The sequence below is a fragment of the Vicugna pacos genome, chromosome 18 (genome assembly GCF_048564905.1).
Source record: "Vicugna pacos chromosome 18, VicPac4, whole genome shotgun sequence".
NCBI classification, from domain to species: domain Eukaryota; kingdom Metazoa; phylum Chordata; class Mammalia; order Artiodactyla; family Camelidae; genus Vicugna; species Vicugna pacos.
Genome location: NC_133004.1, coordinates 4,328,123 through 4,345,404, shown reverse-complemented (window position 1 = coordinate 4,345,404; position 17,282 = coordinate 4,328,123). Strand labels below are relative to the sequence as shown.

General features: G+C 40.2%; 1 protein-coding gene across 2 annotated transcripts in view; it reads right to left on the bottom strand.

Annotated features, from left to right (window-relative positions):
- LOC140686864 (trafficking protein particle complex subunit 9-like) overlaps positions 1-17,282 on the bottom strand; it is a 146,516-nt gene that overhangs the window by 15,204 nt on the left and 114,030 nt on the right. The window contains exons 13-15 of one of the 2 annotated variants that reach the window (XM_072942039.1): positions 11,650-11,836; positions 10,954-11,097; positions 9,100-9,171 (exon numbers count right to left, since the gene is read on the bottom strand). Coding sequence is in view for 1 of the 2 variants with exons in the window: in XM_072942040.1 (XP_072798141.1) it covers positions 9,038-9,171 (134 nt within the window). In the remaining variant the exon portion in view is untranslated. Of the gene's footprint in view, positions 1-9,037; positions 9,172-10,953; positions 11,098-11,649; positions 11,837-17,282 lie in introns of those variants that run through there. The other variant, XM_072942040.1, reaches the window with a different exon arrangement.

The following is a 17,282-nucleotide window of genomic DNA, read 5'->3' as shown; positions in this document are numbered from 1 at the left end:
GCCACTTTATGACTTCCAGGTCCCCGAAATCTCCGTGCTCAGGCTGCTCTTGCCTGTGCATCCGGCCCGCTGCTCAGAGGCTCTTCCTCCCCTGCAGGAGGACGTTTCTACTCTTCACAGGGACACCCCCTTAGGGGATCCCTCCTCTCGCCCTCAGCATGGCAGGTGTCCCAGGCCACATCGCGAGATGCCCCAATAGGACTGCATCTGCCCAGGTCTGCTAGTCAGACCAGCAGCCTCAGAGCCAGGGATTATGCCCAGGTCACACTGCAAACCTACTGCCCGCCTCACAGACCCCAGCCAGCAGGTCACCTGGAAGTCACAGCAAGTGCCCCACCCAATCCAGAAGCCTCTTCATTTCCCAGCACCACTGATGACTGGTTTCCAAACTTTGGTCAGTTTCGCACAAAACAACACCTTCTACTGTGTAGCGGGTGGTTTTTGCTTCTGCACCCCATTCTTACTGAAAACGTTAAGGGAAACCAAAAAGCCTCTTCTCAACCCTTTTCTGATGATACCCTCCCACCCACAATATACATATGCTCAAGAGATTTGGATCCACGTGATTTTGTTTCCCTTACGATAAGTGGCTCAAAACACTGCGGGATTATTTTTCCTTTGAGGGTATTAGGACTCAGTTTCTCGGCTTTAATCTGTTTTTGTCTTTGTCTTCTTTGTTCCTAGCAGTTGCCACCTCTTACTCCCTTCAGCAGCCTCCCTCCCAACTTCTAGTCTAGGAAATCAGCTGTGATGAGGGGCACGGGGGCATTCACAGAAGATGCAACAAAGGCAAAAAGAGGCTATATAATTTGCCAAAGATATCACCTTCAACCCCCAACAGAGTGTGTCATGTCCCTGTGTTTAACTCTTATTCTAAGCAAGTTAACTTTTTGTAGATTATGTTTATAAAGATGAGAAATCAAAATACATACAAGGACACACATCAACTCTAAGATATTCATTAACTCCACTATTTTGTTTCTATTTATTTTATTTGTATTAAAAAATTAAGAACCCCTGCAACCAATATAACAAAATGTTACTGGGTTTTAAATACAGAATATAGAGGGGTTAAGTGTGTCATTACTCATCCTTATATGTATGTTCACAAGATAAAATTATTTGAAAGTCTCTCTCCCCTCTCCCTACTCACTACTGGCTCTCACCTGAGATCCCAGACCACACATCTAACAACCTTTCACTTTACCCACAGCTGAACTCATCAGTTTTCCCCCAGAAATCCCTCTGCAGCTTTCCCTCCTCAGAGCACAGCAGGACCATCATTTAACTCATTAATCCACCCAGAAACCTGGGCCTTACTCCATCCTACCTTCACAGACAGCTTTAAACCTTTCTTTTTACCATCTAAACATGCCTTCAATCTGTTCGCTTTTACCCACTATCCTACCGCTCAAGTGGAAGCCACCAACACAGCCCACCTGGACTCACGAGTCTCCCAAGTGGCCCCACAGCCACTCTCCCCTACTTGAGACAAATGGGATTGTGTCACTCCCATGCTTTTTGGGCTCTTTTCAGACCCACTGTTCATAGAAGAAACCCCAATTTCTTCACCTTGTGAAGGTGTTTGCCATGAAACTGTCAGCTCATGGAGGGCAGGGCACGCCCTCTCCCCTCAACCCCACTCTCTGGCAGAGCATCAGCTTGGGAGGACCCGCTGAGCTACATCAGCCTGTATCCTAAACCTGGTCTTGGGTTCTTAGCAAACTGCTTCACTTATCCATACATATCCAAGGTAGATAAGAAAGATTTTAGATGTTGAGCTAGACTATTCATTTGGGGATTTTGCACTGGCAACCTGCAAGTATATGTTCTAATGTTTGTGTCTTGTTAAAACCACACCCAGATTAAAGGAGTATTTGTGGAATGTCTTCGGAGTAAAAGGGTTCTGTACTTTTACAGATTTTATGTTTTATAACATGACTAACCCGGACAGGGTCACAAATGGAACCGCCTCACAAGTGACAGAAGACAGGTGAGATGCATATAGCAACAGGTCACAAAGATGGTAAGAGCAAAGTTGTTTCTCCAAACCCCAAAAAAATTCCTCCAAGAACAGAAAACTCAGAATTTTGAAAGTAAAATACTATCATATAAGGAAAGAAAATAAATAATCCTCTTCATCAGGGTTTCAAGATCTGACTGCAGAGTTATTAGCAGGCTATACTGAATCCTAGCACAGAAAATTCAGATGGACTAGTGGTGAGTAAGTTCCAGGAAAATGGCAGTAATTCCTCCACTTGAAAGAGGACACACACTCACTTGTTCAAGGTGATTGCAAACAACATTCTGCAGAAATTCAGAATATTCAGGCACCGCTTCTAGATGGTGATGACACGGAAGGATGGCTTGGATGCATGCTTCTAACTGAGTCACCGGCATTCTTACACTGCAGGGGGAAACGGAGGCCCTCAGCCAAGAGCAGAGATGTTCCTGTCATGTATCCCAGGTCGTGCCTCGGGGACTCAGTGTCCTGTAGCAGTCCGGCCCCAGGCGAGGACCAGCAGCGTGGCCCACCCAAGCAGGAAGGGCACTGTGCTTGAGAAAGCCCACACCAGATGGGAGCAAGAGTGGCTGGTGGGGTTTTGTGAACCTATGAATGCTCATAGAAAAACACCTGCATACATTCAAGTGATACAATTAACAGTAGCATTCTTTTTAACAAAATTACAAATGTCAGTGGTAATTTTACCATTCCTTTTCTCTTGTGCCCTGCACTCTGAGACAGGCTTAGGTTCTCTCACACTTGCAGCTCTGATGCAATAGTTGTGAAGTTATTTTACTTTACTGCAAGTGTCTTCGCTCCACGTGTCACTGTGACTGTCGTCTCTTAACACAGTCAGATATCTTCCTGGATCTCTCCATGAGTTCCTTGCTCCTGCTTCTCAGATCCTGAGATAAAGAACAGGTGAAGGCACATGACTGGAAAAGTCAATGTGGACTTGAGCAAAGTCCTCAGTGACCCCCTAGGTGAGTGTTGACCACCCCTTAGCTTCGATTCTCAAAGTTCTGCCCAGGGTGACATCCAGACAGGAGGGAGTCCTGGGCCCAATTAAAAGCTGTGTGGCTTGGGTGCGGGGAAAGGTGCAGGAGCTAGTTCCGTAGCCGGGACCCTCCACACCTCTGCTCCTCTCTCTCCCGAGGCCCCGCTGCCAAGCCCCCACGTTCCCTGATATTCTGTCCTTCTCTTCTACTCTACTTCAAGCCCTTTTCCTCTTCCTTTATTCCCTGATTATCTGCAGCTGGAGAGATTTTTCCATCACAAAATCTGAAAAAATTTCCTGCAGCTGAAAAAGAGGTCTCCAGAGGTCAATGCCCATATGGTGGTTCCCGAAGAAAGCCCCTGGTTAGGGGGACCCTCACCAACACTCACGGGACATCCGGTATGTTACAGGGTCGACCACCCCCAACAAGAGTTTGCTGTGACCCCAAGGCACGCACAGCATCCCTGCTCACTAAAGTGTAGTTGTAATCCGTTATTAAGAAGCAAAAATAAAAAAAAATTTCTCATGTTTCTTACTAAAATTATTTATGAGTTAGAAAAAGAAATTGTAAAAGAAAAGAACAAATTTGACTCCATGTTAGCTGTGTTCGTTTGGCTTTAAACCTGTACCTTGTTTTCTAGGCTCCGACTTGCTATCTCTGGACTTTTGTAAAAAAAAGGTGCCTTTAGCCTGAAATATCCAGGACAGCCTATTCTCCGGGCTCTGATCTTTAAGGATATTAGCTCTTCTACACTTATGTACAGATGGCAAGTTGCAAAATAGATAATAACCTTTCTTTCATTTGGAGGTTTTATGGGGGCACCTTAATTTGACCCACCATGGACAGCTGCAGGAACAAAGGATTCCAAGGACAAACAATTCGTACAGCGAGAAGTTTGCAACAACCAACCACATCCCCGCCGCTTTTTAGTATAAAAGGAGACTGAATTCTGCTTTGGGGAAGAGAGTTCTACTGGATATCAATATGCCATTTTCTGGGTCTGCCAGATTTTCAAATGAAGTCACTATTCCTTACTCCAACATCTCATCTCCCCATTTATTGGCCTGTCATGCAGCAAGCAGAACGAGTTTGGACTTGGTAACAAAATGACTGCATTAGAGGTAGTATGTCTCCACTGTTTCCTCATTTCCAGTATGTCACAGCCTATCAATTTTATATGCTGTTTAACAACATGACAAAGACCTATTATACGGAATTGATTCCACAGAAATAAAATTATTTCTACTCCCTCAAGACTTTTTTCTTTTCTATTTTATTTTGTTTTGCTTATTGAAAAGAAAATAAAAGTCAAATCATTTTATTTCATGTATTTTTATAGCTACATAATGTAAATACTACAAAAATATTTAAATTGCAATAAAACTTGTTAATATATTTGTATAAAGATATATAAACAATCAATGCAGATTAGGAAAGGAGTAGATATTTACTAAAAATCTACTGCACATCCAGTCTTTTACAAGCATATCCTGGAATATAAGCTCTATTATCCAGGGGTCCCCCACCCCCATTCTCACTGCCAATTCCCTTAGTAATCAACTACCAAGGCACCAGCATAGAACCATGCGATCGCTATTTTAGGTATAAATGAATGAATTAGCTCATTCAATTCTAAAACAGAAACCTTAAAATAAATACTGAACTTATTTACAGATAAACAAATTTGGACACAAAAAAGTACAGTTTCTCCCCCAAGACACAAAGATAATAATTGGTAAAGGCAAGATTTGAACTAATCTGCCTGATTATAAAGCTAAGGTGGAAATCCCCTTCGACTGTGTAGGTCCAGCAGCACAGCCCATCACCCTATCTTTGTTCAGATCTGGCTTTAGACAGCCTGAGACAGCACCCCATTCCTATGGAACTCGAGGGGAAACGATAACAATAAGGATTTTATATTCAGTAGTTTCTTAGGTCTCAATTATATAAAGTGTCAGCAGGTCAGCAGAAAACTCTGGGAAATATGAGTGGGTCCAGAGCTTTTCGCTGATAAGAAACTCAATCTATCAGGACAGAGTGACCTTCCCATGAGTGGCCTCATGAACATAAACTAAAGGCAGCTGAAATGAAAACTAGCAAGAACATGGAAGTGAAGCAGGAAGGATCCCTACTATCCCCTGCCCAGTTGCCTCTTCACCCGCGTGGACAAGATGGCAGAAGACCCAGGTTCTTGTCTAAGTTACAACATCATGGATTCTCACCCATAAAATGTTGCGACTCTATGCTGTCTTAAGTCCTTTACAACTAAAATATGATGACACCAATATCTCAGCGGAATGTCTATGTCTCCACTTTCTCTCTTCTATTAGGAGACTATATCTATGGCCACAAACAGAAATTCAATTAAAAACACCATGCACGAAGCCTGGTGAAAGTCTGTGTAAGAGACATTGTTCTCACTCTCTGTGAATGAAAACGCAGAAAAAGTGGACCTTCTCCCTCTGTAAGTGGGAGGTAGACTGATTTTGTGTGTGTGTGTGTTTGCACGCACATGTGTGTGTGTAAATCATATAAAATATATTCTGGGATTTGCACAGTTTTTTTTATGATACTATCATTTCATGAGGATGAGCCAACCTTTAAAGTAATTTGAATCTATTTTTCTGAGAGGCTCTTTTGGTGGAGGATGGGAAAGGGGAAAGGAAAGGAGGAAAGAAGTAAATGAAGCAAAGCTGTAAGAATACTGCTAGGGAAAGGCAAGATATTAATTTTGTTCCTACTTGCATCACACACAAATTAGGGACTGGCTTTCCCCCATGTCTTGTCAAGCACTGAGCTGCAGAAGAACAGGCGACAGCCCATTTCTCACTGAGCTTGTGACTGTATGTGACATCTTATAGACACAAATTATTTAACCTGATCAAACACTCTAGCAGCAGGATGTAATTCTCCTAATTTGAGAGACAAGAAAACAGGAAGTGAAAGACGGTATATAGCTTGACAAAAGTCAGAGGACAAGTAAACTAAAGAGGATGAATTCAAACTCAGATCTGAGTGCAGAGTCTGATCTTCCCACTCCCAGGGCTGGAAAATCCTTAACACAAGGTTCCCCAGCTCCTCTGCATTGTTCCTGGCACCAAGCATTTCCCATGGCGATGGTCTCCAATTCTCAGACACAGTGCTCTGTGCAGCCAATAACCTCCATTCGACCTTGATCATCTACCTGCCACGCCTACCAGGCTTCACCATACAGGCAGGAAAGCTGGATTTCAAGTGCATACAAAGCCACCCTGGTTTAAGCTGGACTGTTTATCAGCTTTTCCAGCATAAAGGCAGCCATGAAAGTGCTCACAGTTTGTACATGAGCCACACTACCTCTCTCCATCTGTCTCCCCACCTATACTACTTAGCTATGACCATTTTGAGAATCTTGGAAACAAATTTTTAAAAACAGAAAAGAAAGGATTCTGTAACAAGTACTTAATACTTACAATTTTAAATGAGAAGTTACAAAGTGAGTATTTACAAACCGAATCTGCCTTCCTAGGTGTCAGTTTTAACAGTTAAAAAATATAATAGCAAAAATTTCTCACTTAAAAAATTAACAAAAACATCAATAATAATCTGGAATAAACTCAAAAACAATGCCCATGTTGTACATGGAGAAAGTACAGGACTGTACTGAGGGGTAAAGTAAAAGTGTGAAAGTAGAGACATCAACCTTTTGTATGGAGGAAAGCAGTTTTAAAGATGTACGTTCTCCTAAAGATAATTCAAAATTACTAAAAAATCCCATGACAACACTTATCTTTTTTTTTAACTTGAAAAAATTATATTAGAATTCTTCAGGAATAATAAAGTCATAATACAAGCCAAGAAATTTAGGGATCGAAAAAAGAATCAAAAAATTCACACTGTAATATATTAAATAAATTTTTACAATATGTAAGATATAGTGCTAGAGTAAGAAAGTAAGATTGACAGAAATAAATCATGATCTCAAAAAGAGACTCTAGTATACATAAGTATTTTTTTTACAGGTGGGATTTCAAATTAAAAAGCAAAGTATGAATTTAATAATTGTCTTGTTACAATCAGAGAATACCTGGAAAAAACAAATTCTATTCCCGTCAAAATGACCACAAGAAAAATTACAGAAAATGATGTAAATATTAGAAAGTACTAATAAGAGCAAATACAACTCTTTGCTCATATCAATTCAGCTTCTCCTCACTGTAACAAGTACCATTATCATCTCCATCTTAGAGATTAAAAAAACCTACAGAAGAAATTTATACCATTATAAGAAAGCATTTCTAAGAATAAAACCCAAAAAGAAGACATTTACTATCTTAAGATTATTTTGGGCCACAACAATAATGAACCTACTGAACAAAATGAAAGGCAAGAAATGACAAGTAAAAGCTCTCTGATACATGTTGATGAAGACAAGGGGTTAATGTTCATAATACACATTGAGCTGTCACAAAGCAGCAAGAAGCTCCCCCACTTAAATGTTTGCAAAGGACAAAAGGGATCATTCACTTTTTAAAAGTCAGATGGCTAATGAGTGAAAAATGCTCAAAACCTCACTGGTCATCAAGTGCAAACTAAAATAATGAAAATCATTTTGCTCGTCATATTGGCAAATATGTTTAAAAGATATTATAGCTAGTGTCCATCTTTGAGACAACAAACTGTGAGCGATCTTTTGGAGGATGACATGTCAATGGATATGTAAACTCTGAAAAACGTGTGTGCACACAGGCTGAACTCCACTTTTAGGAATCGTTACATTTAGAAAAAATCAGTTCAAAAAGATGTACTCATCAGAACATTTGCACAGCACTGTTTACAATGGTGGGAAGAAATGCTGAAGTGAAATCATATCCAGCGATAGAGAATTGGTTACATAAGTTATTCTACATCTTTTCATGCCCCACAGGAGAAGGAATTTCAAGATTCACTTGAAAGCATCCTGTGATGTATGAAGTTGTCACATCCAAGGACTAAATTTCCAGAAACCTTAGCTAAAGGAATACTCATACAAGATCACAGGAATGTTTGTACAAGAAGGATGCCAGTCAAACACCCTTTCTGACAGTGGAAAATGGAGAAAACTTAAGTGTTCACCATCAAGACAATGATGCGGTAAATCACGGAGAGCTGTGGGCACTAAAGTTGCAGCGTTTCAGCGTGGTCCAAGGCCTTGTCCACAGTACTCTCCCACGAAAGGTGTCGTTACACAAGAGACCAAACCTGCACATCAGGAGACCCCTTTACTCTATCTGAAAGGACCGGGTGAGTCTGGAGTGGGAGGAGGTCTATGATATATACGTTAGTGAATAAACCGAGCTACAGAAAACATATAGTATGGCCTTATTTTTCAATAAAGCATATATACACACACATATACATAGATTTCTCATATACGTGTATGTATGTGTGTATATATATATATGACAAAGGCATAAAGGTCATGAAATATATACTCCACATTGTCAGCAGCTTTTACTCTCAGGAAAAAAGGGGAAGGGAAGTAGGGGACTTTCGGTACCACCACAGTTCTCTTTTCAGAATTTCAATTAAGTATACTTGGAATATAAAAGTTTACTTAAGTCCAAAGTAAAATGGACGAGGACTCCACAAAACAGAATGCTATACTGGTCATTAAAAATCATGTCAGGGGAGATAGAATATTGTAGAAAAATGTGTAATAAGCCGAATGGAAAATGGAGGTCTCCACACAGTAAACAGGCACACAGTGCTCACTGGTTTTTATGACAGAGCTGATACACACTGATGAAAAGAACAGAAAATAGATGTTAAAGTGTTAATTATTATCTTTGAGTACTGGGACCAGGATAGACCCTTTTGACTCTTTTTTCAGACTTTTATATTAAATACACATTATTTTTCATCTGAAAAATGCATTTTTAGATGTCTAGTACCACACATTGGAAAAAATACATGAGTAGTTACAGAAACAAATAACTAAGAGACACCGCAGCACCGTCACACAGTGTAGAAAGGGCGATCCTGAATAACACCACGCAGTTACATAAGGACCCACAAAGTGAGAGCACCCGCTGTAACAGGACGGGGCTCCCTTCCATTTGTCAGTTGTGTCTTCAGGGCTGAGGCATTTCTGAGCACGGCCAGTGTCAGTGCTGGTGTCTGGATGGATGCCACTGGAGGTGAGGGCACCTGCAAGCCGAGAGGAAGAACAGAAGTAATCCTCTGCTTTTTCTGTCTTGTTTCTTTGTTACTTTTAAAGAGAGGCGTAAATAAGATAAACTGAATCTTCCTTACTGAAATTTCACTAATGAAGCCATTTTTAAAGTGTTCACAACTTATATTCTGCCTATAACTGTCTTTTCAAAAAAGCCTCATATTTATTAAATGTTAATTAACTCAGTTAATTAACTACATGTTGAAACCTTTTAAAAAACATGAAATGCACTACGTGAAAGCACCACACATGCAGTGACTAGCTCAGCTGTCTTTACGGCAGTGCAGTCAGCCCCCACCATCCCGAGACCCTGAACTCCTGATGCTGGGAAGAGAGCACGCTGCTTCCTCAGATGGAGAGAAACGGTAAAAGCATTTTCTGAAATCTACAGCACTGACAAAACATAACTGCTTAATCCCAGGCTCCTTGGAGGCTGTCATTTTCCGTTTCTGGCCAACACCCGTCAATGAGCAGAACCACCCCATTCCCGAGTCATGGGACTCACGTGGGCAGCAGTTTTGGAGAAATTTCCAGTTATAGAATGTTAACCAACTATACATAAAACTCTGAAAAAGAAAAGATGCAATACTCAGATTTTGGAAGACACTCAAAATATTCTCCTAAGTCTTAGTATTTGGAAAGGCTGGGCTTCTCCTAAGCCACTTATTTATTTCACAGCCAGTGAGCATCTCCCACAAACCCTGCTTCCCTGTGTGTGCTGGGAGCCTCAGGAACATTGATGCTGTCTATCTTATAAGTCACAAGGCAGAGGCGTGTGTCTCACACCTGCAACTCTCAAACAGGCTCAACTCCGAGCCTCAATTTGTGAACTTGGCCCCATTTTCTCACCTGTTTATTTGGTATCTGTTCTTCTGTAAGCTGCCTGAAGTGCTTCTTGGAACAAGTCAGAAGAATGAGTGGGTAGAGAAATGGACAGATGGACAGGTGAGAGATGGGCAGACAAACAGGGAGACTCCAAGAGAAGGGGAGCAAACAAAATTTCCTATGCAAAACCCTCTTCTAGTCAAGGAAGAAAACCATCACGAAGAAGTGTGAAGAGGCAGGTGGCTTAGGACTGTTTCCTGGATTCCATCAAAAGTCACACAACGTGATGAGAGGGTAGAAGTATAAATAATAAAAGAAAAAAAGCATGCATGTTTGAAAAATATATCTACATTATGTACTTTCTAAAGAATAGATTTATATCAGCAAGGCTCAATAACACAATCTTTGGGTATTTACAGAAGTGAGAATCCCATCTCCAATCCGCAAGACATCCCTTCGGAGCACTGAGGGTCTACACAGTGCAATCATAAAGCCGTAACCGCAAAAGCTGTGCTATCCTGCACTTACGAGGAACGAGCAGCTGTGCTTGGCCTGCCCACGCGCGTCGTTTACAACCCACAGCACCTCTACGGGGGAGGGATGACTAGCGAGCCCTGTCTCTGCAGGAAAGAAAAAAGTCCGGGAGAGGCTAAGCCGACCTACAAGTTCTCCATTTCACAGGACTTGTCACTCCAGAGCAGGACTCGAACTCGGCCCACGTTTGTAACCACAGTACTACCGTAATTTATGTGCTTTTTGTGTGTATAATACATTTGTTTCTGGCATGAAAGTGTATTTAATAAATGATCGGTTGTCTTGTATATTTCATTAGCTCACAATCTTTATATTTTTGAATTGTACTCTTCCCCTGGAGAAATGAACGGAAAGAGCAGTGGTCAGAATGAGGTGGGGCTTCATTCTTTATCTGTTACCTCATCTCATCCAAGTCCCCAAGCAGGGAGAAGGAGCAAATGTTCTCTTCATCTTTTAAAGAGAGGGCTCCAGTGATGGTGATTTACTCAACTCCAAAACTAAGTCTGGGGGAAGGGCACATGCAGCAACGAGAGCAGTATCACCTGTAGGAAGGGAAAAAGAGCTCAGGGGATGGCTCAATGGGTCAGCCTGATTTAATTTCAATTGATAATTCAATAACACACTCTAAAAATACTAGCATGCAATGGATTTGCTCTTTCTTGACATCTAGCAAGTTTCCACAGCCGACATGTAACATTATCATGAACTAGTGAAAAGAAGAGTCCACAGACAAGGAAAATCAATGCCACAGGCAGGCTGAAACCCAGGCTGGAGGAAAGGAAGAGAAAGGGCATATTTAAGAAGAGGGGAAAGTCTGGGAAAAATACATCATCACAAGGACTCTCAAGCATCATCCAGCAATCATATAATCATTCTTTCAAGAGAGAGTTACTTAGGTCCTATTTTGTGCGAGATTTTACAAAGGGCAAAGAGAGACCACAGCGTCCATGGTGGCAGCAAGTTGCAGGGCTATAATACAATTCTAATCTTGGTACCTTGCACAATTGTCCTCAGTATAAAGGCAAAAATTAAAGTAAAATAATACTATGTAAACCATACACATTGCTGAAATAAATTAAAGAAGACCTAAATACCTGGAAAGACAAACCACGCAAATTCCTGGATCACATGACAATATTCTTGGGATGGCAGTGCTCCCCAGAGTGAAGCACACATACAACGTGGTCTTGATCACAATCCCAGCGGGCTCCTCAGCAATAACTGACTAGCTTCTGCTACAATTCATATGGGAATTCGAGGGTCTCAGTAACCAAAACGTACCTGAAAGAGTAGAACAAAGTGAGAGGACTTGTAATTCTCAATTTCAAACATTACAACTGTATCTACAAGTGAGATTAGAGGCCATTTTTAAGGTATTATTGTGTTTATCCTTATTTTCTAAATTCTGTACAACGAATATACCTGTTAGAATAAGAAAAATAAAAACTAAAGTATCTTTTAAAACATGCACACCGATTCATTCATTGGGGAAAATTATTTTAACTATAAAGAGGTAAACAAATATCTAGTGAAAAAGGACTACTTAAAAACAAGTCTGCATTTACAATTTTCATAAATTGAAAACTGAAAAGCACAAACACATCAAATTTCTAGGAAGACTGGTGAAACATATTAATAATTATTTTCAAAAATTCTAATTGCACAATGAAAACACAAGAAAGAGAAAATCGTGATTGACAGGAAACTGCGAACACGTGGAGAGCAAAGGCCTTGAAATCACTGTTCCTTTAACTCTGCTACTAGCTCAATAGCAGAGGAAATTCCTCACTGAGGGGACAGTGGAATCCCATGCATAAGATAGGATACACAGTACAAACTGCAGTAGTATCGGGAGTGAATATGTTAGAAGAATTCTGAAGTTACAACATTGCTGAAAATCTATAAAAACACTGACAGACAGATTAAAACACACAGTCATACATATTATATAGAAACATGAACTCTGCTCCCATGTTGCATAGAAATACAAACATATTTGTTCATTTATGGGCACTGATTACTTTATCCCAGGTAGAATATTTCAACTAAAACAAATAATCAATATTACACTCCTATTGTCAAATGTACTTGATAACTTACTCTGCTATGTAACCATATGTGTCTAAGATAGATCTAAAATTAGTGAAAAAGAGCTTTGTATGGTTTCTTGAATTCTTCTCAAAATTCCAAGCTTAATTTTAAAATAAATCTGAGCAGTATTTCTATATTATCTTTTCCCTTGTGAAATGAACAACACAGTCTGTTGTCAAAATTCTGTCCTTACAATGATTCACGAGCACCATATCCTCACAAAACTGCTGGACAGCAAGTCACTATCCAGACACTGTGACCAAATAAATGAAACAGAAGGAAGACAGTGATCCTATTCTGGAGGGCTTATAGTCTGTGTCAACACTGGGGTTTTTACTTGATTGGTTTGATTGGGTAGCAAAATAAAATCAATCAAGTACTTTCTTTGAGCATTCTATAAGTCATGACTGTTTTTAGTGTCATTAGCAGGAAAGACTTAAGCATGACTTGGTTAGGTCAACTAGCAACAATCATCACTGGAGAGTGAGTAATAAAGAAGTTAACTGATAGCAATGCTTCTGCCTACATGAGACCTAAAATAAATCTACACTGATATCCGAAAGGAAAATAAGGAGATGAGGTCCCCAATGAGAAAACAAACTAACAAGAAATCAAAAAATGAAAGTCATTTTCATTAACGATTCCAGGCCGTAGTGGAGCATGGTGGTGAAGATCACAAATGCTGGGGACAAACATGAGGGTCTGAAATCCCACAGCACTAGGTAGATGTGACACTGATATTTCAGTGAAATTTTCTGCATCTCAGTCTCCTATCCATAGACTGGGGACAACAACTGCACCCATCTCCTATAACGGTCCTAAGAATTAAGTTATTTTATATATAAAAGCTTAAATAAAATACCTCAGAGTTTAAATAATACCCCAAAAGCACAAGAAACAAAGAAAACAGAGACAAATTGCAGTTCATCAAAATTTAAAACTTTGCTTCAAAGGGCACCATCCAGAAAGTGAAACAACAACACAGAGGAGAAAATTTTTTCAAATCACTTATCTGGTAAGGAATTTGTATCTCAAAATGAAGAAAAAAAACCCTACAACTCAACAATAAAAAGGCAACTCAATTAAAAGGTTAATAAAGTATCTGAAAAGGTATTTTTCAAGGAAAATATACAAATGTCCATAAAGCACAATATAATGATGTTCAATACCATTAGCTGTAAGGGAAATCAAGTCAAAACCACTAGGAGAAACCGCTTCACACTCACTACAATAGGGTATAATAAAAAAAAAAGCGTAACAAGCACTAAAGAGGACACAGAGGAAGCGGAGCACGCAGCCCTTGCTGGTGAGGATGTAACACAGCGTGGCCACTTTGGAAAACAGCCTGGCAGGGCCTCAGAGAGTTGAACATTTCGTTTCTGACTTACCCAGCAATTCTGCTCTCTGGGCACACACGTAAGAGAACTGAAAACAAATATCCACATAAATAATACCACATGAGTGTTCACGGCGACATTACTCATCACAGCCAAAAACAGAAACAACCCAAATGCGTATCACCTGATGAATGGGTAAACAGTGGGGCCCAGCCATAGAGTGGAATGTTATTCAGCAATAGCATAGCATAGAATAGTGACTAAGGCCACAACATGAGCAAATATTGAAAACGTTACTCAGTGTGAAAGAAGTCAGTCACAATAGACGTTTCCACTTATATGAAGTGACTCGATTTACATGAAATGTCCAGCACAGGCAAATCCACAGAGAGAAAAGTGGCTCCTTGGGGCTGGGGGAGGATGGGGAAGATGGGAATGTCTGTTTATGCATACAGGGCTTCCTGTTGGGGGGATGAAAATATTCTAAGATTGAATGGGATGCACAATTCTGGGCATAGAGTAAAAACCGATGTACATTTTAATGGGTGAATTGTATTAAAACTCTTAAGAACAAAAGGACCTTGGGCCAGTATCTTCCATAGTAAATGCAAATTGCTAACTTTTATTAGAGGAAAAAGAAACTGCTCTCAGCATGAAAGCAGGAGATCAGCAAATGTGAGTTAACCGAAATTGGACAAGAGCATTTCACTTGAAACAGTTGCTGAGTGTACAGGAAATATTCAGAAATAGGAAAATCACCTTGACATCACGAGGAAGCATTCTGTTTCAAATACAGATCAAGGATTCGGCAAGCCCAGCTGCCAGAAATGACCAGAGAAGAAACCTGGTTTATAAAACTAGCACCAGAGACAACAAGGAATGGTGATGAGGAAAGCAGGCGGCAAATATCTGGAACAGTTCACTACAAATAATTTCTCCACCAAAAATTGAAAAATAAAATGAAAGTGATGAAATGCTCTGTTGACATCTCGAGAATGGGCTTCCTTCTGTGCTCGACTGCTCCGTAACCCTGATTGAGAGACTAAGGAGAATCAGCATGGCTCCTGGGGGTCCCCAAAGGACTGCCCACCAGCACGCTGACCACCATCACATCTGCCAGGTTTGAATTGCAGAGAAGAGACCAAGTTCTGAAAGGCACAGGAAATGTTGAAAAGGGAAGAAAAGGCTGCAGTCAGTCCTGGGACAGAGGCCCTCTGAGCAGAGGCCAGAAGGCTGCCGGTGAACTGCAGTAGACCTGGGGCAGGAAGGGATCACGGGGGAGCATATCTCAATTCTCTTCTGTCTCTGCCTCCGGTAGGAGAGATAAAGCCTGCATCCTTCTCACCTGGAACTGTGGGTTCTGGCTGGAAGAAGTCTTACTGACAAGGAATGATTATTCAAGACTCTGTGGAAAAAGTCAAGAAATCGAGAGGGATTAGGGAGCCATCTCCATAAGCCTCTCAAATGCTCCCATATTTATAGGGTATAATCAAAGGAAAACTTCGTTAACAGTTGTGAGATAGTAAGGAGGAAATTCGGGAAAGACAGGATGAGGCAAAGATTGTAGAATACACAATGAGTACAAAGGATTAGTGTATCTTTAGGGAAGTCATGGGGTGAGGGGAACAAGATACATTTTTAGATATGTTCATTAAAAAGCAGACCACCAGACCAGCCAGGTCCTTGTTTTGGGGATAATACATTATCTAACAACACACAAGCCCAGCGTTTATAGCTGAGGGTCTCGGTCCTTGCTTTACAACCAGCAGAGTGCTATCTAAAACCTCAACTACACAAGCAAAGCATTGTCTCTGCTTTTTAAGGCAAGGCGTCTGGAGTGAGGATGCACAGGAACTTGCTTGTAAAGCAGTATCAAAGCATATTTTTTCTTCTTAAAATTCAGAGGCGACTGGGGTGTGTTACAATTTGTTAACCCAATCATCTGCTTCCACATGGAACCATTATGGAGGACACCCTAGGATGAAAATCCTGGATGTGGGTCTCTTCCTGCCATCTTCAGCCACTCTATCAGGGTCTAGGCACATCCGTGAATAACGATCCTACAGTACCACTCACTCTCTTAACTCCTGGTGATTGAAACTTAATTTTAGCTCTACACAACTTAACGTAGAAAAGTTTCAGCAATAAAAGATATAATATTCCATTTATATCTCATCATATTACTGATTTTCTGATTGCTCTAAGCTGCTTCTACTTGGTAAAGCACCTCATTCTGAAGCTGAATTCAGTAATTTCCATTGTGCATTTCTAGCCAGTTTGGGCTCGCTAACTTCTTTTGGTCAAATATCGATATACTTAATTGATTTCTTTGTTTATCAATTTCAACCAGGAGGAGAGGGAGTGTCACTCTTTTCCTCAGCCCACCCTCAACTCTTTTCCCATCAACTCAGGCCTCCTGAAAACAAAACAAAGTATTTTTTTCCCTTCTACTCTTTCCACAAACCCAACAGGAAACATCAGCCTGGAGAAAGAATTCAACACAAATGTTAAAACAAAAATCTATAAACCTGAAACAATACCATCTCCGAATCATGATACACAATGACATGAGATTAAGTGTGTCAGGCACAAAGCATGAGGGAGCCTGACTACCTGATTTCTATTCTTCAAAGGAAGGAATGTTTTCGTATTTTTTATTATCATTCTTGGTCATTGTTTCTGATTATGCCAAAAAATAATTTATGAAATATTTATGCACTGCAATAACTGATTTTTATTGTATCAATTTTAGAAGGCATTCAGAGGGGATAGGAAAACCCACCTCTGTAAAAAATGCAAAATTTCTTCCCCTGTAAAGAACACGTATACAAAATGCAACAGAGAATTCAAATTCTTGTGGAGAGGAGCAAAAGACACAGAATCAAATCAAAGTCATTACAATGAGTCAATTTAAAATTCACTGGACAAACATGCTCAATGCATACAAATAATTTTAAAGGCACACTGCAAACCATTCACTTAATGATCTGCAGGCTAGAGGAAGAATTTCACTCTTTAACAGACAACAGAAATCAATAGGGTGCCCCACCAAACAAAGAGCAGTGAACAATCAGGTTTTTAACAGTTCTGAGAAATCAGCATGTTCTAAAGATCAAAATCCAGAAATTTTAAACATTCATTCAAACCACAATGAAAAAAGCACTTAAAGAAAAAAAAAAAAAGAAAGTAAGCACATAGATCATTGCAACAGAACAATGAGAATTTCTTGTACCGCTAGAAGAAAGAACAGGCTATAGCCTTTTACTTGAAAAGAGACTACTTTTAAAAATAACTGCTAA